Source organism: Podarcis tiliguerta (genome assembly GCF_965153285.1).
Source record: "Podarcis tiliguerta genome assembly, chromosome: 2".
Taxonomy (NCBI): Eukaryota; Metazoa; Chordata; class Lepidosauria; order Squamata; family Lacertidae; genus Podarcis; species Podarcis tiliguerta.
In genome coordinates this window covers 3,178,187-3,199,933 of record NC_139535.1, presented here as the reverse complement: position 1 = coordinate 3,199,933, position 21,747 = coordinate 3,178,187, and the positions used below count along the sequence as shown (strand labels likewise).

Here is a 21,747-nt window from a genome sequence, read left to right as displayed (position 1 = left end):
TTTTTTTCTTCTTTAAAAAATGCTTTATTGTATTGGACTTAAACAAAGTAAAAAAACATACATTCATGTCCATTGTTTACAAAGAAAATAAAATTAAGATAAAACTGTATTTTCTGACAAAGAAAATATTCTTAATATACATCTGACTTCCCGTCGTCTCCATACTTCATTTAACCAGTGTGGTGTAATGGTTAAGAACGGTAGTCTCGTAATCTGGTGAACCGGGTTCGTGTCTCCGCTCCTCCACATGAAGCTGCTGGGTGACCTTGGGCTAGTCACACTTCTTTGAAGTCTCTCAGCCCCACTCACCTCACAGAGTGTTTGTTGTGGGGGAGGAAGGGAAAGGAGAATGTTAGCCGCTTTGAGACTCCTTCGGGTAGTGATAAAGCGGGATATAAAATCCAAACTCTCCTTCTTCTTCTTCTTCTTCACCATTACTGACTTATTGCAAAAACATATCCACTTGTTGTATAATAAAATATTATTTCTGTGTCCTTTTTCTTACTTAAAACAGCTACAGACATTATTCAAAGGCTGTGACTGAGTTCAAGCTGCAACAACTGTTCTTAAGATATCTTCTTAAAACTTCCCGTTTTGAAATAAGTACAAGTTTTGAATTATGTTTTATTTTTTCGGTTGCTTGGCTAGCTCTGCATATTAGACCAATTCTTGTAACCATTCTAACCTGGAAGGAACTTTTATCACTCTTCCAATTTGTCGCTATTAGGACTCTAGCGGCAACAGTGGCATATAAAAAGACCTCTCTTACATTTCTAGGAATATCGGGGCCTGTGATAAAAAGGCTTCTGGGTTTCTTGCGAAACAAACATCTAACATTTTTAAAAGTTCTATATAAATGTCATCCCAGAAAACCTTGCTTTTTTTTTTTTACATAGCCACCACATATGGAACATTGTGCCTGTTCCTTCTCCAAATCTCCAAAAATTACTAGAAACGTTTTTATACATTTTTGAAAGTTTCCATGGGGTCAAATACCAACAGTACTGCATGTTTGGGAAATGTTCCCTCAAGGTATAGCACGCTGTTAATTTCAAATTTACTTTCCATAAATTTTCCCACTCTTTTATATCTATGTTATACCCCAAATCCTGGGCGCATTGAATCATGACAGCTTTAACCTCTTCCTTCATGACTTCCCAGTCAAGAAGAAGAAGAAGAGTTTGGACTTGATATGCCACCTTTCACTCCCCTTAAGGAATCTCAAAGCAGCTAACAATCTCCTTTCCCTTCCTCCCCCACAACAAAAACTATGTGAGGTGAGTGAGGCTGAGAGACTTCAGAGAAGTGTGACTAGTCCAAGGTCAACCAGCAGCTGCATGTGGAGGAGCGGGGAAGCCAACCCGGTTCACCAGATTACAAGTCCATTGCTTTTATTAATGGCTGTTTTCACACACAAAATCAGTGTGATACCTTGGTTTACAAACTTAATCCGTTCAGGAAGTCTGTCCTTAAACCAAGGCGTGCTTTCCAATAAAAAGTAATGGAAAATGGATTAATCCATTCCAGACAATGAAAAACAACCACTAAAACAGCAATTTACATGAATTTTACTATCTAACAAGACCACTGATCCATAAAAGGCAATAATCAATGTACTGTACAATAAAATAAATAAGACAATATTGTCTTACGTGCACTGATGATAGTAATTGTTTGTATGGGGGGCTTTTATACATTTCTGCAGTCACACAATCAACCAGTAGCTGAACTGGGTTCCACACAGTCACAAAAACGAAGTCACAAGCCACAGTCAAAAGTCAGTGCCATAAAACAAATAAGTCACAGTTAAAAAGAAAAGCCACACAAACAAAAAATCAAAAAAATAGCAAAGACAAAAGCTCCAAATAACACCTCTGTGTTGCGTGGGTGCTCTGGACTCAACAGCTGACAGACTCAACAGGAAGCCTCTGATTAGCAGCGGGGGACTCAATTTACAAACAGAACACACTCAACAGGAAGCGGAACATGTTCTGTTTCCTAGTTGTTCATAAACTAATCTGTTCTTAAACCAAGGTACCACTGGAGTTGGCACTGTGAATACGATTAACCCACATATTGTGAAAAATATCCATTGTCCTGATTCAGTCCACAAGTGACAGCACTGAACCTCTTGGTGGAATGTCATGCTAATCTGCCTTTGAGGTTCATTTGTTCCAGAGAAGTGAACAAAATACAGTGAATGTGTTTCCACACTGCCCCATCCAAAAACCCCTCAAATTATGTCCAGGGTGAACTCCAGCATTCTAGAATTCTATGTAAAAGAATGAACATCGAGTGAATGTTCACTAAGTTGCTCACGTTGACTAAAGCTCTTTCCACACTCCAAGCATTTAGTGTTTCACTCCTGTATGAGTATGTTTATGTAAAGTAAGGTGTGTCCTCCGACGGAAACTCTTTCCACAGTCCATACATTTAAATGGTCTCTCCCCTGTGTGGGTTCGATGATGAATATTAAGGGAGCAACTTTCACCGAAGCTCTTTCCACACTCCATACATTTAAAGGGTTTCTCCCCTGTGTGAGTTCGTTGATGCGAATTAAGCTGATTCTTCCAACTGAAGCTCTTTCCACACTCCATACATTTAAAAGGTTTCTCCCCTGTGTGAGTACGTTTATGTAAAGCAAGCTGTGCACTCTGATGGAAACTCTTTCCACACTCCATACATTTAAATGGTTTAACCCCTGTGTGAGTTCTCTGATGTTTACGAAGTTTATCACGTCGACTGTAGCTCTTCCCACACTCCAGGCATTTAAAGTGTTTCACCCCTGAGTGAGTTTGCTGGTGAGTGCTAAGGGCTCCACTGTGACTGAAGCTCTTTCCACACTGCATACATTTAAATGGTTTCTCCCCTGTGTGAGTTCTCTGGTGTTCACTAAGTCTATTTCGTCGACTAAAGCTCTTTCCACACTCCAAGCATTTAAAGTCTTTCACCCCTGTGTGAGTATGTTTATGTATGTAAAGGTGTGCATTCTGACGGAAACTCTTTCCACATTCCATACATTTAAATGGTTTAACCCCTGTGTGAGTTCGCTGATGTATAGTAAGCTGGACACTCTGACCAAAGCTCTTTCCACACTCCATACATTTAAATGGTTTAACCCCTGTGTGAGTTCGCTGATGTGAAGTAAGTGAGCTGCTATAACGGAACCTCTTTCCACACTCCATACATGTAAGTGGTTTCTCTCCTGTGTGTGTTCGTTGATGTTCTGCATGTGTTTGACTATCAGTGGAAGTCTTTCCACATTCCAGACATTTAAATAGTTTCTCCCCTGTGTGAGTTCGCCGATGTGAAGTGAGGTGTGTCTTTCTTCTGAACCACTTTCCACACTCTAGACATTCAAATGGTTTCTCCCCTGTGTGAGTCCGTTGATGTAAACGAAGTGAACAAATATGACGGAAGCTCTTTCCACACTCCATACATGTGAATGGCTTTTCCCCTGTGTGAATTAGTTGATGTTTTCTAAGTGTTCCCCTGTCACCGAAGCTCTTTTTACACTCCATACATTCAAATGGTTTCTCCCCTGTGTGGGTGTAACGATGTAAAGCAAGGGCTGAATTTTGTCTGAAGCTCTTTCCACACTCCATACATTTAAATGGTTTCTCCCCTGTGTGACTTCGATGATGCATATGAAGGGTCCAACTTTCGCTGAAGCTCTTTCCACACTCCATACATTTAAATGGTTTCTCTCCTGTGTGAGTCCGTTGATGTCTTTTAAGTTTTCCACTCTCACGGAAGCACTTCCCACACTCCACACATTCATATTGTTTTTCCCCTGTATGAACCTGCTGATGTTGTTTAAGAACGTCCTTACGACTATAACTCTTACCGCATTCCATACATTTAAATGGTCTTTCCCCCGTGTGAGTTCGTTGATGATTTGAAAGCTTCACCCTCTGACAGAAGCTCTTTCCACACTCATTACATTGAAATGGTTTTCCCCCTGTGTGAGTTTGTTGGTGGTTTGTAAGGTTTCCACCATCAATAAAACTCATTCCACATTCTGCAGAGTTCTGTCGATTGTCTGCACCACCTGCTTTGGAGGAAAAGGGAGAAATGATTTTAGGGTTTCAAGGAACATCTTTGTATGAAGGGCGATATATAAATTACATACATAATTATAATTGTCTAGAAAAAAATAAAAGTGTTTCAAATAAATAAATAAATAAATAATCTATAATTACTGAAAGCATTTCCACAACACCTTTTACCCATATTTCTGTATTAGCCAAGGTAATCATCATCATTTAATTATGTAGTGCGGGGAAAACATGTAAAATCAAAACGCTGTGAGAGGAAAAAGGTTTCTGGCTCCTCTATGAAAGCAGATTCCGGAAACAAAGAGGAGCATGGGAAAAGGCCTCTCTGCTTCCTTCTTCCTGCCTTTTCTCTCCTCTCCATCTTTTCCCCTTTCCAATGTGTTTCCCTCCTCCTGTCTCTTTCCACCCCTGCGCCCACATCTTATCCCCTGCAACTCACCAGATCTCACCGATGGCCCTGGGAGGGAATGCTCAACAGTTTTGGAGAGGGATGCAGGAGGCAGCCTGACCAGATCAACCGTCCATCTTCCTCCTTTCATCCTCGCTAGGTTTGCAGAATCAGACTCTTTCATCCTTCCTGAGGAGCTCCCAAGCGAAAACAAGCCGCAGGTTCCTGAGGGAATAAGAAACAAAAGGAGCTTCACATTTAGCTGTTGAAGGGTAAGTCTTTCACTGTTGCCATGGTGAAAGAGGGTGCCTTCCACTTGAAACCCACCAAGCAAGAAAAATAGGTCCTGCTCCAATGTGGAATAAATGAATAAAAATGAATCCTTAGCTGAATCAAAGGATTCTCCCTAATGTATGCAACAACAACAGCAAGAATACTCATCGCACAGTATTGGAAGACACAAGAGTTACCCACTCTGTAAGAATGGCAGATGAAAGTAATGGACTACATGGAACTGGCTGAAATGACTGGCAGAATCAGAGACCAGGGAGAAGAGACGGTGAAAGAAGATTGGAGGAAGTTTAAAGATTATCTACAGAAATATTATATGATTAATGAATGTTAGAAGACATCAGATTGAATGTAAAAGGTTTTTAGTAAAAAGTTTAAAAAATTAAAAGATCTAATTTTTTAAGATACAAGAAGATCAAGTTATATTAGGATACTAAAATTAAGATTTAAAATTTAATTAAGACAGAGGGCAGGGATTTGTTATTTGAATGTATGATTTGGAATACAGGGAAGGGAGGTCTGGGGAAGTCGGAGAAATAAGTTAATGCAAGGATTATAATGAAGATAAAATTGTTTTTATTTTTGGTTTTTTTCTTCTTTTTGATACTTTTTGCCGTTTTGTGGTTTTTTTTTTGTTTTTGTTGTTGTGTATTTCTTGTTGTTTCGTCTTTTATGTAAAACTTAATAAAATATTTTATATCAAAGGATTCTCCCTAAACTCCTTTCCGTGTTAGAGGGTGCAATTAAGTCTAAGAAACAGGGTGTTACCTGTGAAAGAATGTGTTGAAGGCCCATGCTGAACCTGAGAGTGATAGATTTATAGTTTCGAGGTGACTCGAGATCACAAGGAGAAATAGCAGATGATAGTTTAAGAACTAGTACGCATGCTTCATGAACACACACCCCTAATGGAGAAATGAAAAGAAAACCCAGCTGCCTATATGGTTGGGATAAATAATAATAATAGGGATATTACAATTTCTCTAGGAGACTGCTGTAAGCAGATGAAAGCATTAGAAGGATTTTAACTGCACTTGTAAGGTATTAAAGATTATGGATAACTTGGATGAACAGAAAAATATGGACAATGGATTATATGCAGTTGTAGATGGTAATATTAGGACCAACGGAGGGGATGGGGGGAAGCCACAAGATTCAGGGTAATCTTCGTTTATGGATTTGTAATTTTTTTTTTGTAATAAAAAAAATATTTTTGTTTAAAAGTCCAGATTTTTTTTTTTTAAGAACCTTGCCCAAGAAGGGGAGATTAGCAACTAGCCAGGAGTCCCGCAGTGGAAATAGCACCTAACATTCAAAAGCCTGGGAGAAGGTTTTCCTCTTCACCATCCATCTATCGATCCTTCTGTGTCCCTATCTCCACTCCATAGGAACTCACCAGATGTCTCTGAGTGTCCTGGGAGAAAACGCCCAGAGGTTTTGGGGAGCGATGCAGGAGGCAGTCTGATAAGGTCAACTGTCCATCTTCCTCCTTCCATCCTTGCTAGGTTTGCAGGTTCAGGCGCTTTGGTCCTTCCTGAGGAGCTCAGAAGATGCAGGTTTCTGGGAGGGAGGGAGGAAGAAGCAAAGGGAGCCTCAGAGGCCCTGCAGGGATTCTCCTGCCCAAAACATTCTGCTGCCCCTAGAAAAGCCCCAAAGGGGTTCCCCCTTCCCAACAGGAGCCCCATTTTTAAGGTTTTTTTTGGTAATACCAATTCAATCTGTCCTCTCCTCATGGGGGCTTCCTTATGAGTAAATATGCACAGGTCTGCTCTGCATATTCCTCCTCTTCTGTGACACCTAGAAACATGTACCAGGTGAATACTTTGGAGAAGACTGCTCCACTCCCTTCCTCCAGCCAGGGCTTTCTTGACTTTTGTGTGTGGGGGGGGGGTCATTTCCCCCTCCAGCTCCCATCCATTCATTTCTCACACAACCCCCTGGAACTCAGCACACCTCTCCTAGCCTCAGATGGCAATGATGATGATCAGATCCAGCCTCTTTCAAAATATTTCGCAGACCTCAAAGTTTAAACAAGTTGTGGTGGTGGTGGTGGGAGAAGCCAAGGCAGCCCTAGACCCCTGCAGAGATTTCCCTCCCTAAGAGGCATCCCAGCAACTCCACCTACAGGAAAAGTAGGGTGATTTCCTCCCGAAACCCAGCAGGCTCATGCCTGAAAGAGGCTCTCCTTAACTCCATTAAAAACACTCCTTTCCTTCGGACTTCCTTTTTTTCTGCCATCTTGGAAATCTTGCCTCTGGAGATTTCCCTGCCAGCGCCCAAGATGGAGCCCTTTCTCCCAAGGGACACGTCTCTCTCTTGTTGTAAACAAAATCTGCCCTTTTTCCTATTAGTAGGAGAAAATAACTGAGGCCAACCAGAGAATATTGAGAAGCAGAGCAGCTAGTAAGCCTGATCTTTATTGATCTGTTGCAACAGGGTCCTCATTCACCACACACAGGACAGGAGGAACCCAGAACAATGGCGTGCAAGGCCTTATATAGACATTTTGAAATTGCCACTGTAGCAGGAAACCCCCCCCCCCATCATTCAGTTTGTACAGACTTCACAAACACTCACACCCTACATACGCTACACTTCTGTTATAAATTCATAGAAAATCAACCATACATCAGATTTGCAAGGAAGGACTACAAAATGGGGAAGGTTTGATACAGGCCACCATAATCCCTTGAGCATAGCAGCACATCCACAGGAGCCCTGCCCAGTTGCTATGCCAACCCTGATGGTCTCAGACAGAAGACCATCAACTACACAACAGACTGCATACACGAGTGGATTCAACAGGGACTATAACAAAAGAACAGTGATTGGATTCCCCCTCAGGGGGCAGGAAACTGCGACTACCTTTTGTCTTCAGAAAATGACTCATGGGGAGGGGAAAGAGGGGAACCAGCCAGGTGACAGGACACTCAGGTTACCACCACAACTCCTCCCTCAACCCCTCCTTTCTGTAATGTATTCATGATGTTCCTGGGGGTGGGCTTGACCTAGAGGAGGGGAATTTCAAAAGTTTTTATAAGGTCTTGCACACCATTTTCTGGGTCTTTCCTCTCTCCTGCGAGTGAGGGGAACACCCTGCTGCAACAGTACAATAAAGGCCAAGCCTACAGGCTGCTGATTTGCTCCAATTTACTCTGGTTGGTGTCTTTACTTTTTGTCCAAGGGAGCCCTTGGATTTTTCCGGTAACACCACCCTGTAGCTCAAGACCACCATCCCAGATAAATCAAACCTACATCACAGAAAAGGCAGTCTAAAACAGAAATTTGAATGTTGCTTTTCTCCTGTCCTTTATCTCCTGTCTGGCACGTTACTTGATTGGATACTCTGCTTACTTGATTGGATACCCTGGGGAGCCTGGCCAGTCTTTTGTACTGATAAATACTTAGTAATGATAAATACTTAGTTCCTGAGTCAGGTCACAGGCTCACCCTGTTCAAACACAGACATACCCTTAAGATAGGATTTGTGAAGGAAAGGACAATGGGGAGGCTTTTCCATTTTCCTTTAACCTTGCAGAGAAAACATTTGGTCAGTTTGGGACAGTTTGGGAATCAAAAATTGTTCGAGGTTATGAACATTTAACATATATCTAAGACCTCAAAATTCCTATCACACCCTAAGACTATTTACAGAAATATTATAAAATTAATGAATGTTAGAATGATGTTGGATGGAGGTTAAGGGGTTTTTAGTAACAATGGTACGAAGGAATATGGAAAAATGGAATGTTAACAGATGAAAACTTAAAGGCATAATATATTAAGACCAAGATAAGGATAGGATAGAGGGAAAGGATTTGCTGAATAAATAAATTGAACTGGAATACAAAGAGGGGAGGTGTGGGGAGGTCCGGGAAGCAAGCAAATGCAAGATATATTATGAAAATTGAATTGTTTTTAATTGTTTTTCTTTATCACTTTTGTATTTTTCTTTTCCCTTATGTGAAAATCTTAATAAAATTATATATATATAATATATATAAACAAAATTCCTATCACACCCTTTCTCTACCCTAGGGGTGCAAACTTGAATTAAATATTGGGGGGGGGGGTGTGGCAGCAAGCCTTGCTCCATATAATATCACATGATGCAATGCACAGACAACCTCCATGTTTTACTGTGGGGGCCAAACCCCTCCTGGCCCCATGGAGTTGGCTCCAATGCTCCACCCCCCAGAACTATAGAACTGTGGAAATGGAAGGGACCCCGAGAGTGATCTAGTCCAACCCCCAGCAATGCAGGGGTCGCGAGGAAAGCGTCTGCCAAAGATGGAGGCCCACCCTCCTTCCCCACTTGGAGTCCCCTCTTTTCGAGGGGTGCCCACTTCCGAGCCCCCCAAACAGCTCGCTCCCCCCCCCGGGGGGTCATGGGTGGGTGGGGTGTGCTGGGACGTCAGAGGCTGATACGGAGGGGGGGGGGGCACCTCTTCCCCATGCTCCCGCCGGAAAGCGAAGGGTCCGAGGCAATGACCTCAAGAGAGCCGAAACCCTCGAGGACCCTCTTCGTCCCCACACTGTTACTTAAGCACCACACTTTACCCTAACCCCACAAATAAAGCGCTCTTTTCTATCTCTCTATTACGGGCAAAATAAGCCCAATATTTCTATGCCTTCCCTCGCCCTATCTACATAGTGAGTAGACCGTGAAACTACACTCTCCATTGCGGTCTATGGCCGCGCTTTAGCCAATCAGAACCATGCATTTGCCCGTGCAGAACTAGCTCAGCTAGCCTTGCACGCCTCATTTAACCTCTTGACAAGCTGCTGACGGCTCCCTGCTGGGAGAACAATGGAACCGAAACCCGTGAACTCGTAAAAGTGTCAAAACCAGTTACAATGTATCAATTTTGTTTCCGATTTCAATAAGCAATATAAAATAGACAAAAGGGAGCTAAAATCTTCGGAAAATCATATAAAATCAACCGTAGCTCCGATTCTCTTGTTCTTGGTCTCGATCAACTCAGTCTCTCCAGGACTCCATGACACCTTCCCCACCTCCATAATTCCTCAAGCGGAGAGTCACGTACTCAGGAAGACCTTAATCCGACCTAATCACTCCGTCCAGCCCTTCCTCCGGGCAATGCCAGGTGGCAGACTATGTGCATATGGACTATTGTTCTCTCATCACCGGTACTCAGGATGCGCTTATCTATGCGTATCCCGGACTCTGCATATCTCCCCCTCCTTCCTCTATATGTTAATCCTGTGTAACCCAACCTTCTCCAAATGTATTCATGACGTGAACTATGTAACCCAACCCCTCTTTAATGTATTCATGATGTCAGTATGATGTATTTTTGCACTGTATCATGGGACATGGAGGGAACTTTTAAAAGTTCATGTCACCCCTTTCTCGGGGTTCAATCTCGTCTTGAACCTTGTTGCGCAATAAAGTGGGATCTCCTGCAGTTTGCTCCTGTCTCCGGCTGATCTCATTTTCCTCCTCAGGGACCCGCGGACTTAGTCCGACGAGCTGGGTAGCAGAGCATTCTCGTGCCCAGATTTTTCCGTAACAGAGGCCTTGGGTCCCATGGCTTCCCTCCCCCCCCCCCACCAACCCAGGGGATCCTCCCATTCATCCCTTAGCCCCCAACAGCCTCCTCTGCACCCCCCCCGTCGCCCCACAGCCTCCCCTTCGCCCAAAGGACTCACCGCCCCACAGGCCTCCCAAGACAAGCTGAAAGAGGAGGCGAGTCGGAAGGACGGAGAGAGGGGCCTTTTCCAGGCCGCTCTAGGCAACCGGGCTCTCTCGCTCTCCTTAACCCTTACGCGGCATCGCCGCTCAGCGATTCCTGCCCAGGGAGAAAGTGGGAGGCATCCGGATCCCGCCAGATTCAGGACATGACTCGGCAAAGCTCAGCTAGGCTCCCACGCTGGGAAAGGTGGGATGGCTCAGTGGGTACAGCCTGGGGGGTTCTTCCTCTCAGGGTTGTGGGTTCGAGACCCATGTTGGGCAAAAGAGCGCTGCATTGCAGGGGGTTGGACTAGATGACCCTCGGGTCCCCTTCCAACACTACGATTCTAAGATCCTCAGGGGCGGCGGGAGGCCAGAGCCAGGCTGCAAGACCAATACGGGGCTGGTTGGCTTCCTTTATTCCTCTATTGGGGGGAGAGGAGGACGGGGAAAAGCACGGACAGGCGGAGGAGAGGAAAGCTTCCATGAAGCAGAAACCTAGATGCACTTTGTGATGGCGAAATGAACTGGAGTCCAGGCAAACTGACGCCCTCCCGAATGAGCCATTACGCACTACTTTTCCCATTTGCTTTATGCATAATAATAATACTAAGATATCAAAATGACATGTGAGGGGCAGCAGTCTGGTGATGCAGTTCCCCCGAAATTCCGCCAGAGGGCCGGAGCCTCTCTCTGATTGGTTCCCAAGACGGAGGGGGCGGAGCCAGCACTTTTGGAGGGAAAATAGAAGGAGCTGTTTCTGAGGGAAGAGAGTTGGAGAAGGGCTTGACTTGAGAAGTTAAGAGAGGGGGCTCAGGTTGAGGGAAAGAGCTTGATCTGAGAGGAGAAACAGGGCTGGATTTGAGAAGAGGGACTGTTTGGAGGTGGGAGGAGGAGAGGATTTGTCTGAGGGAAAAATGGTTCTGATTTGGGTTGAACACCCACCCTGAGGAGACTGTGCATAGCGAGAGGAAAGACCCTCTCAGCTTGGAGAGGGAGACTCGGTTGCGGGTCTGGGGAAGGGCTTACTGAGGCAGGAGCAGCAGAACCTGGGGGAATTCAGGCTCCCCCTAGGTCACCTTCCAGTCAGGAGGGGGCAGTTCTTCTAGGGAGTGTCAGGTGTGCGTACAGGAGCCAGGCCCTGTGACCAGACTGGGGCCTTCCTAAGTTTATTCTGAAGAGGCAAGGCACGGCCTCACAGGTGAGGCCAATTGGTAACTCACAGCACCTGGTGGCAAGAGCTGCGAAGGGATACAGTGGGACCTCGGGTTACATACGCTTAAGGTTACATACGCTTCAGCTTACAGACTCCACTAACCCAGAAATAGTACCTCGGGTTAAGAACTTTGCTTCAGGATGAGAACAGAAATCACGCAGCGGCAGCGGGATGCCCCATTAGTTAAAGTAGTTCTTTAGGTTAAGAACAGTTTCAGGTTAAGAACGGACCTCCGGAACGAATTAAGTACTTAACCTGAGGTACTACTGTATAAGGTCAGCATTCTCCCTTCAGCTCTTTGCCACAGCAACACGTTGCCTGCCTTGCTGCGTTTGGTTCCTTGATCCTTGGACCCATGCCTTTGTGACTCCTTGCTCCTTGGACCCCTGCCTTCGTGACTCCTTGCTTCTTGACTCCCAGCTCTCTGACCCTTGGACTCTTGGCTTCCCAACTCCTGGCTTCTGGACTCCTGTTCCTGTTCCCACCCCATCTTGCCCCGGCTCCCAACATTCCCAGCCGAGACTTCAATCGCCCGTGAACCGGACCGTGACAGGGAGAGAAGACCGCCAAGCCAGTCACAAGGGGGGAGGGGATCCCCTGGGTCTGTTACACCATTTTGGAATTACCTCAGGAGTTGGATTGCTTAGAGAGAAGGGGGACTGAGGAAAAGTGCCCCTCGCACCTGAACCAGGGCACTGATCAGGGAAGGACGCTATGTTGTATTATTCAACTGAAGAAGAAGAAGAGTTTGGATTTGATATCCCCCTTTATCACTACCCGAAGGAGTCTCAAAGCAGCTAATATTCTCCTTTCCCTTCCTCCTCCACAACAAACACTCTATGTGGTGAGCGAGGCTGAGAGACTTCAGAGAAGTGTGACTAGCCCAAGGTCACCCAGCAGCTGCATGTGGAGGAGCGGAGACACGAACCCAGTTCCCTAGATTATGAGTCTATCGCTCTAAACCACTACACCACACTGGCTCTGAAACACCTCTCTAACAGAAATTGAAGTATAACAACTGTTTTTAGAGTGAAGGGATGTTAAGAGACGCTGTGACTGTAACACTGAGGGGAAGGGGACAGAGGGAGGAAGGCAGCATAGATTTATAGCACAGGTTTGAGGGAGGTCACAGGGCAGATGAGGGGGAAAGTTGGGAAATCATAGGAGAGCCAGAGCAGCAGCTGGCTGACCAATTGTCACTAGAAAGCATTCCAGACCCACCATGTCCCAGAACCCAGTGAGCCTTAAAAGTAGGAGAGCAAAGAGCTCAAAGACAGAGGGCATTTAGTGGCACCTGTAGAGGAGGTGATGATGATGAGTGAGGAAGTGGGAGAGAAAGGGATGGAGATTTGCTTGGGACAACGCCATTACCCAAGAGGCTGGGTTCTATGGCCTCTCTCTGTAAGCTGGGGTGGAGGGGAGGACTGCAAGAAACTTTTCCTTGTCTTTATACTTTCCTAGGCAACCAGCCAGGACCCACTGGCAGCACCCTGACCCTTACAGCAGCAGGGGGAGGGCCGCAGGAAATCATCCACTGTTCAAGAAGAGGCAAAAAAAAGTTGCTGGGCATTGCCATTCAAACGGCTTGTTTGTGCCTCAACGTGTAATTTATCTACCCCCCCCCCAATATTTAATGACAGATATTGCCAATCATGTGCTGTGTGCCATAAGGATAGGTAGAGAGGAGATAAAAGTTAAGCTCCCCCAAAGCCTTTACCAATCATCTTCACTGACCCATTTTTTAATAATAATATTTATTCATTTTTCCATTTTAATAACCAATAAAATAAGGTCAACTTTTTTGGGTGATACCAATTCAATCTTTCTCCCCACCGGGGCTTCCTTTTGAGTAAATCTACACAGGTTTCCTCTGCATAGTCCAACACACACCTCACCCCTGCAATGCAAGGGTCGCAAGGAAAGTATCTGCCAAAGATGGATGCTCACCCTTTTTACCCACTTTGCACCCCCCCTCCTTCTCAAGGGGTGCCCACTTCTGAGCATTTAGTCATTTTAAAGTAGGGATCCAGATGCACACGACAGAATGGTACCCGGGAACCCCCACCTCCCTTGTCGTCAGTCTGCATAAGATGGGGGGGGGGGGGGGCTTGATGCAGAGTCCTTGGCCCAGATGGAGAAGGGAGGGCAGCCCCTAGAGCGCAGAAGCAAGAAAACGAGAGGGAGGGAGGGAGGGCGGTCTCGGTGCCCTCGGCTTGCCAAGGGTTAAAAGGAGCCGAGCGGGATTCCTAGAGAGGACAGGAAGGGGAGGGCGGGGAGGGCAAGGTCCTCCAGAACAGAAGCCCCTCCCTGCCCAGTCCCTTCCTGACAGCAAAGAGGAGGCTGCTTTGTTCTCTCTGCTTTGCAAAAACTTCCTCGGTGCCCCTCCTGGAATCTGGTGAGTCTCTTCCCCCTTGGGGTGCAGCGGGGAGAAGGGGGTCCCAGGGCTGCAAGGGAGGAGGCAGACCCCCGACCCCTGTTCAGGTCATGTATGGGGAGGGGAGACCCCCAAGTCAGGGAGCAGAGGGTCCTGCCCCCAGTTCCTCTCTGCCAAGCCAGGGAGGGGCTGAGTGTCCAGCAGGTCTGCAACTCTGTTCTTCCTTTGGATCAAGATGCTGCCTTCTTTTTTGGGGAGGAGTCTTTGGGGCAACGGGACGTGGGTGGCGCTGTGGGTAAAAGCCTCAGCGCCTAGGGCTTGCCTATCGAAAGGTCGGCGGTTCGAATCCCCGCGGTGGGGTGCGCTCCCGTTGTTCGGTCCCAGTGCCTGCCAACCTAGCAGTTCGAAAGCACTCCCGGGTGCAAGTAGATAAATAGGGACCGCTTACTAGCGGGAAGGTAAACGGCGTTTCTGTGTGCGGCTCTGGCGAGCCAGAGCAGCGATGTCACACTGGCCACGTGACCCGGAAGTGTCTTCGGACAGCTCTGGCCCCCGGCCTCTTGAGTGAGATGGGCGCACAACCCTAGAGTCTGTCAAGACTGGCCCGTACGGGCAGGGGTACCTTTACCTTTACCTTTGGGGCAACAAAAAGAGGGCATGCAAATAAGCCCCCTTCAGATTGAGGGGAAAGTCGCATTTCATAACACAGAGAAGCATCCAAGGAATCCAAGGAAGGAGAAGCCCTGTGAAGTGGGGAGATACAGCCCCCCCCAAGTGTGGAGACTGGAGGGGAGACCCTCTCCCACCATCTACCCAACCACAATTCCCAGAGTTCCCTGGCAAGAAGGGGGGATTGGTGACCACTCTGGGAATTGCAGTCTTTGGGCAGCAGGGCTGAAGCTGTCTCCTTGAAACTCTCAGGATCCTGAACCAATTCTGGCTCCCAGGATTCTTGGGAGGAGTCACTAGCCTCCACATTCTGCAGAACACTAAGTGAATGACACAGAAGTTGCTGCAGACTAAAGTTAGAAAAGCTTTAATTGCTACAAATGGTATAAGGAAACATGATATGGAATTAAGTGGAAAGATGGTGTTGACCTGGAGTGGTTACAGAAATTCTGGTCTCTCCCCGAGTGCCACGGGCCCTGCTCCAAAGAGAGCTTCTCTAAAGAAAGCACAACCAAAAATCACTCCATTTTGCGTGAATAAGGAAAATGAGGAGGTGGCTAAGAAACAGCAGGAGCCAGATCCTATTCCCAACCTTCTAGGGTCTCTCAGCAGCTCTAATGATGAGCAGAAAGAGGTTTGGGGCCCAGCCAGCTCAACTGCCAAGTCATCTCTTGCATTGAGACGTGGGGGCACCTACATGTAATAGCTACTCGGCTATTTTCTGCCCATGCTCTGGGGCTGCAGTTTTCAGGCTTGGGGACAGGATGGTGCCTGGTTTTTGCACCAAGTTCTATCCATAAGCCCCACTGAGTTCAATGGGGTCACTAGTGTGCATACCATGCCAGCCTTACGAAGTGGGGTGAGGTGCAAACAGATTAAATTGGAATCACTGGAGATGTTTCAAATGGGGTTTCTGTTGGGAAGGGGCTGCCCCATTTGTGCTTCTCCCTTGGAGCAGGGGAATATCTAGGGCAGGAGACTCCCTGCAGGGCCTCTGAGGCTCCCTTTGTTTCTTCCTCTCTCCCAGGACCCTGCAGCTTGTTGTGGCTTCTCGACTCCTCAGGAAGGATGGAAGAAACGGATCCTGCAAAGCTCGTAAGGATGGAAGGGGGAAGATGGACGGTTGACCTGGTCAGGTTGTCTTCTGCATCCCTCCTCACAGCCTCTGAGTGTTCCCTCCCAGGGACTTCCGAGAGATCTGGTGAGTGCCAGGGGAGGGGAGATGGGGACATGGATGGATGGGGCTGGAGAGGTACTGGGGCTTGCTCATTTTGGGGGTGGGATGAGGCAGGCAGGTGGATGGGGATTGAGAAGGTGGGCACCTTTTCGGTCTCCTCCACCTACCTGCCTGTCTTACTGCGCTTTTGACATCTGCGGGGAATTTGAGCTAGGAATACATCACAGCTCCCCGGCCACCGCGATGTATTGGCGCCAGTACTGTGCTCTGAATGCCCTACCGATGTCAGAGAACTCGCTGATCCATTGTGCAGCACTAGAAGCCAGGATTCTTTAAATTACCTGATCCTAATTGACTTCAAATGGGGCCTCTGTGTTTCGCCTTTTTCTTTTCTTTTAGAAATAACTTTTCATTTTCTTTTAAAAACAAGGATCATATAGGACTAATAAATGATACAAATATGTAGACTGTGTCTTCTCAGTCTTCTCATATGACTCTCAAAACTAGCAGAATAAATTTATAACATATGGTTTATCATTAGTGGTCAGTGTATGAGTTCTGAGTTCATGAACTGGTTTAAATTGGGGGGGGGGGGGAAGGAGAGATAGGAAAGTACAGAGTACATTCAACATCTCCTAGCCGAATGCCTAGTCAGGCACTCTTGTGACTGTTGTGCTTAGATTAGGTGTGAGTCATAGTCATTTTTCCTTTACTGCTACCAATGAAACAATATAGAGTTGATCTCCTCATGAACATGGGATGGTGGTTCCAAGTGAAGAAAGTGATTTATAAATTTAAATTGAGACCAACCAGATTGAGATAAATGCTGATGGGGAGTGCGCAAATGAAGATGTTCCTGTTTGTTGAGGCATGGAGAAGAAGAAGAAGAAGAAGAAGAAGAAGAAGAAGAAGAAGAAGAAGAAGAAGAAGAAGAAGAAGAGTTTGGATTTGATATCCCACCTTTCACTCCCTTTAAGGAGTCTCAAAGCGGCTAACATTCTCCTTTCCCTTCCTCCCCCACAACAAACACTCTGTGAGGTGAGTGGGGCTGAGAGACTTCAAAGAAGTGTGACTGGCCCAAGGTCACCCAGCAGCTGCATGTGGAGGAGCGGAGACGCGAACCCGGTTCCCCAGATTACGAGACTACCGCTCTTAACCACTACACCACACTGGCTCTTTGGAGATTGCTGGATCCTGACCAGAGAGCTCTGCATAAGGAAGTCAAGGAGGGAATTGTGGAATCACGCACCCTCTCGGTAAAGTTCCCTGTTGGATCATAATATCAGTTTTGAAATTCCATACATACCTCTATGTGATGAACCTCCACTGTTTGGATGGAGACCAGCAGCATCTGGGATTCTAACATCCACACCGTGAGCCCTGAATGGAGGGATATCAACTGGTTTCTCTGTGAATATTCTTTGTCTAGTCATGCCTTTTTAAACAATGACCAGGCTTGCCTGAACTGCCCAGGCCTTCTTAAATGCCACCTTGAGAGTTTTTAGGGAAGTTGAAGTAACTTCTGTCAGGTTTGGGGTTTTTTTTTCTTTTACTTCTGTCTGCATTTGATTGACCAAAGAGATGACTGACCTTGCATATGGGGTGGATTCCAGGATTCAACCAAATAAAATCTATCCCAGATAAAAGCCAAGCAATTCCAGCCAACAAAGGCAGTGAAAACTCTAGAATCATAGAATCATAGAGTTGGAAGAGACCACAAGGGCCATCGAGTCCAACCCCCTGCCAAGCAGGAAACACCATCAGAGCACTCCTGACATATGGTTGTCAAGCCTCTGCTTAAAGACACCCAAAGAAGGAGACTCCACCACACTCCATGGCAGCAAATTCCACTGTCAAACAGCTCTTACTGTCAGGAAGTTCTTCCTAATGTTTAGGTGGAATCTTCTTTCTTGTAGTTTGGATCCATTGCTCCGTGTCCGCTTCTCTGGAGCAGCAGAAAACAACCTTTCTCCCTCCTCTATGTGACATCCTTTTATATATTTGAACATGGCTATCATATCACCCCTTAACCCCCTCTTCTCCAGGCTAAACATGCCCAGCTCCCTTTGCCGTCCCTCATAAGGCATTATTTCCAGGCCTTTGACCATTTTGGTTGCCCTCCTCTGGACACGTTCCAGTTTGTCAGTGTCCTTCTTGAACTGTGGTGCCCAGAACTGGACACAGTACTCCAGGTGAGGTCTGACCAGAGCAGATTACAGTGGCACTATTACTTCCCTTGATCTAGATGCTATACTCCTATTGATGCAGCCCAGAATTGCATTGGCTTTTTTAGCTGCCGTGTCACACTGTTGGCTCATGTCAAGTTTGTGGTCAACCAAGACTCCTAGATCCTTTTCACATGTACTGCTCTCAAGCCAGGTGTCACCCATCTTGTATTTGTGCCTCTCATTTTTTTTGCCCAAGTACAATACTTTACATTTCTCCCTGTTAAAATTCATCTTGTTTGTTTTGGCCCAGTTCTCTAATCTGTCAAGGTCGTTTTGAAGTGTGATCCTGTCCTCTGGGGTGTTAGCCACCCCTCCCAGTTTGGTGTCATCTGCAAATTTGATCAGGATGCCCTTGAGTCCATCATCCAAGTCGTTGATAAAGATGTTGAATAAGACCGGGCCCAAGACAGAACCCTGTGGCACCCCACTAGTCACTCTTCTCCAGGATGAAGAGGAACCATTGATGGGCACCCTTTGGGTCCGGTCAGTCAGCCAGTTACAAATCCACTGAGTGGTAGCATAGTCAAGACCGCATTTTACCAGCTTCTTTACAAGAATATCATGGGGCACCTTGTCAAATGCCTTGCTGAAATCAAGGTAGGCTACATCCACTGCGTTCCCTTCATCTACCAGGCTTGTAATTCTGTCAAAAAACGAGATCAGGTTAGTCTGACATGACTTATTTTTCCGAACTCCATGCTGACTATTGGTGATCACAGCATTCCTTTCTAGGTGCTCACAGACTGTTTGCTTAATAATCTGCTCCAGAATCTTCCCTGGTATTGATGTCAGACTGACTGGGTGATAATTATTTGGGTCCTCTCTTTTCCCCTTTTTGAAAATAGGGACAACATTTGCCCTCCTCCAGTCTGCTGGGACTTCGCCTGTTCTCCAGGAATTCTCAAAGATGACTGCCAGTGGTTCTGAGATCACATCTGCCAGTTCTTTTAATACTCTTGGATGCAGTTCGTCTGGCCCTGGAGACTTGAATACATCTAAACTAGCCAAGTATTCTTGTACTATCTCCTTAGTTATTCTGGGCTTTGTTTTCTCTGCTGAATCATTTGCTCCAAATTCTTCAGGTCGGCCATTGTTTTCTTTATCAGAGAAGACTGAGGCAAAGAAGGCATTGAGGAGTTCAGCCCTTTCTGTGTCCCCTGTTTGCATTTCACCATCTTCTCCTCTGAGTAACCCCACTGTTTCTTTGTTCTTCCTTTTGCTACGAACATACCCATAAAAGCCTTTTTTGTTCCTTTTAACGTCTCTAGCAAGCCTGAGTTCATTCTGTGCTTTAGCATTTCTGACTTTGTGTCTACACGTGCTGGCTATTTGTTTGAATTCCTCTTTGGTGGTTTCCCCCCTTTTCCATTTTTTGTACACATCCTTTTTTAATCTTAACTCAGTTAAAAGTTCTTTAGATAGCCACCATGGCTTCTTTAGGCACCATCCATGTTTCCGTCTCATTGGTATTGCCTGAAGTTGTGCTTTTACTATTTCTCTCTTAAGAAACTCCCAGCCATCATGAACTCCCTTTCCTTTTAGTATTACTGTCCATGGGATCTCACCCAGCACTTCCCTAAGTTTTATGAAGTCGGCTTTCTTAAAGTCAAGAAATTGAGTCCTAGTATGCTTGGCTGCTGCTTTCCGCTGTATAGTAAACTTCAGAAGAGCATGATCACTCGCGCCTAATGATCCTTCCACTTCTACCCCACTAACCAGGTCATCAGCATTGGTTAGGACCAGATCTAAAATGGCTGTTCCTCTTGTTGCTTCTCCCACTTTCTGGACAATGAAGTTGTCTGCAAGGCCAGTGAGGAATCTGTTTGACCTTATGCTCTTGGCTGAGTTTGACATCCAACAAATATCTGGGTAATTGAAGTCCCCCATTACTACTTCCTCCCTTTCTTTTGCATGCTTGGCCATCTGTTCCAGGAAGGCATCATCTATAGTAAACTCCCACAATGAGGTCACTGTTATTCTTCTCTCCCTTAATTTTGACCCAAATGCTCTCACTTTGGCTTTGAGGTTCTAAATCTTGGATCCCTTCACAGGTATACACATCCCTGACATATAACGCCACTCCTCCTCCTTTCTTGTCTGGTCTGTTTCTCTGAAATAGATTGTATCCCTCCATTATTACATTCCAATCGTGGGACTTATCCTACCAGGTTTCAGTGATGCCTATTATGTCATATTTAGTTTGCTGTACCAAGAGCTCAAGCTCATCTTGTTTATTTCCCATGCTTTGCGCATTAGTGTACAGACATTGAAGTCCATTAATCATTCCCCCATGTCTCTTATTTAAGGATTTTTTCCTCCCACCACTAGGTCTGCGTGCTGTTTGCTCCATTTGGTCTATGACATTTGGATGATCATCTTCATCAGTTGATAGACTCCTACCTTCAGGAGCACTGTCTCCCTCCCTCACATTAGTCAGTTTAAAGCCCTCCTGATGAGGTTTCTGAGATTTTTGGCAAAAACATTCCTCCCAACCATTGTGAGGTGCAGCCCATCGCTTGTCAGAAGTCCATCTTCAAGAAACTGCAGTCTGTGATCTAAGAATCCAAACCGTTCCTGTTTACACCAATTGCGAAGCCAGCTGTTCACTTCCACTATTTTTCCCTCTCTCCCTCTCTCTCTAGTAAGGACTCACATCTAACACTCTTCAGTTCTTCCTCTATCACAAGCATTCATAAACTTTGTTCAATAATGTGGAGGTCCATTTCTTCCTGAGGCTCTAATTAGCTACTCTCTTCATTGCAGATGGTGATGAATTGGAGGAGAAGAACAAGAGGGACCACAACAGAATCCACATAGTGGAGAAGTCCGATAAATATTCAAAGTGTGGAAACAACATCCATCAGAGCTCCCCGTCCACCTCCCATCAAACAAAGAGCTTAATTCGAAGGAATAGCTTCATTTCTCCCACTGGGGAGAAACCCTATCAGTGCTTGGAATGTGGGAAGAGCTTCAGTCGAAAGGACTTTCTCACCTCCCATCAAACAATTCATACAGGGGAGAAGCCGTATCACTGCTTAGACTGTGGAAAATGCTTCCGTCTGAAGGAAAATCTCACTTCCCATCAAAGAATTCATACTGGGGAGAAACCCTATCAGTGCTTGGAATGCGGAAAGAGCTTCAGTCACAGACACAATCTCACTTCCCATCAAAGAACTCATTCAGGGCAGAAACCCTTTCAGTGCTTGGAATGTGGAAAGAGCTTTCGTAAGAGTGAGCATCTCACTTCCCATCAAAAAGTTCATACAGAGGAGAAACCTTATCAATGCTTGGAATGTGGAAAGAGTTTCAGTCACAGACACCATCTCACTTCCCATCAAACAATCCATACAGGACAGAAACCCTATCACTGCTTAGACTGTGGAAAATGCTTCCGTCGGAAGGAACATCTCACTACCCATCAAAGAATTCATACAGGGGAGAAACCATATCAGTGCTTGGATTGTGGAAAGAGCTTTCGTCATAGTAGTGGTCTCACTTCCCATCACAGAATTCATACAGGGGAAAAACCATATCAGTGCTTGGATTGTGGAAAGAGCTTCAGTCAGAGTAGTGAGCTAACTTCCCATCACAAAATTCATACAGGGGAAAAACCATATCAGTGCTTGGAATGTGGAAAGAGCTTTCGTCTGA

The 21,747-nt window shown here is 45.8% G+C and overlaps 2 protein-coding genes across 2 annotated transcripts in view; one reads left to right on the top strand and one right to left on the bottom strand.

Moving 5' to 3' along the window:
- Nucleotides 1–8,355, bottom strand: LOC310670309 (uncharacterized protein). Its single transcript, XM_083425460.1, has 5 exons — nt 8,209–8,355; nt 6,134–6,297; nt 4,498–4,671; nt 1,371–4,054; nt 1–238 (listed from the first exon to the last, which is right to left on the bottom strand). The coding sequence occupies exons 2-4, from the start codon at nt 6,231–6,233 to the stop codon at nt 2,352–2,354; spliced, it is 1,977 nt and encodes a 658-aa protein (XP_083281586.1). The 5' UTR covers nt 6,234–6,297; nt 8,209–8,355; the 3' UTR covers nt 1–238; nt 1,371–2,351.
- Nucleotides 8,356–13,899: 5,544 nt separating this feature from the next.
- LOC310672883 (uncharacterized protein) overlaps nt 13,900–21,747 on the top strand; it is a gene marked incomplete at its 3' end in the record, with an annotated part of 45,345 nt that continues 37,497 nt past the window's right edge. Inside the window, exons 1-2 of the mRNA XM_083430535.1 lie at nt 13,900–14,043; nt 15,719–15,892. Coding sequence (XP_083286661.1) covers nt 15,760–15,892 — 133 coding nt within the window. The 5' untranslated portion in view covers nt 13,900–14,043; nt 15,719–15,759. The remainder of the gene's footprint in view (nt 14,044–15,718; nt 15,893–21,747) is intronic.

Bases quoted from the DNA above. Each gene is read 5' to 3' on its own strand.
- LOC310670309 (XM_083425460.1), bottom strand. From the start codon at position 6,233: ATGGAAGGAGGAAGATGGACAGTTGACCTTATCAGACTGCCTCCTGCA. The intron at 4,672-6,133 runs GTGAGTTCCTAT...TTATTCCCTCAG, and splicing joins AGGACACTCAGAGACATCTG to GAACCTGCGGCTTGTTTTCG. The intron at 4,055-4,497 runs GTGAGTTGCAGG...TTTCCTCCAAAG, and splicing joins AGGGCCATCGGTGAGATCTG to CAGGTGGTGCAGACAATCGA.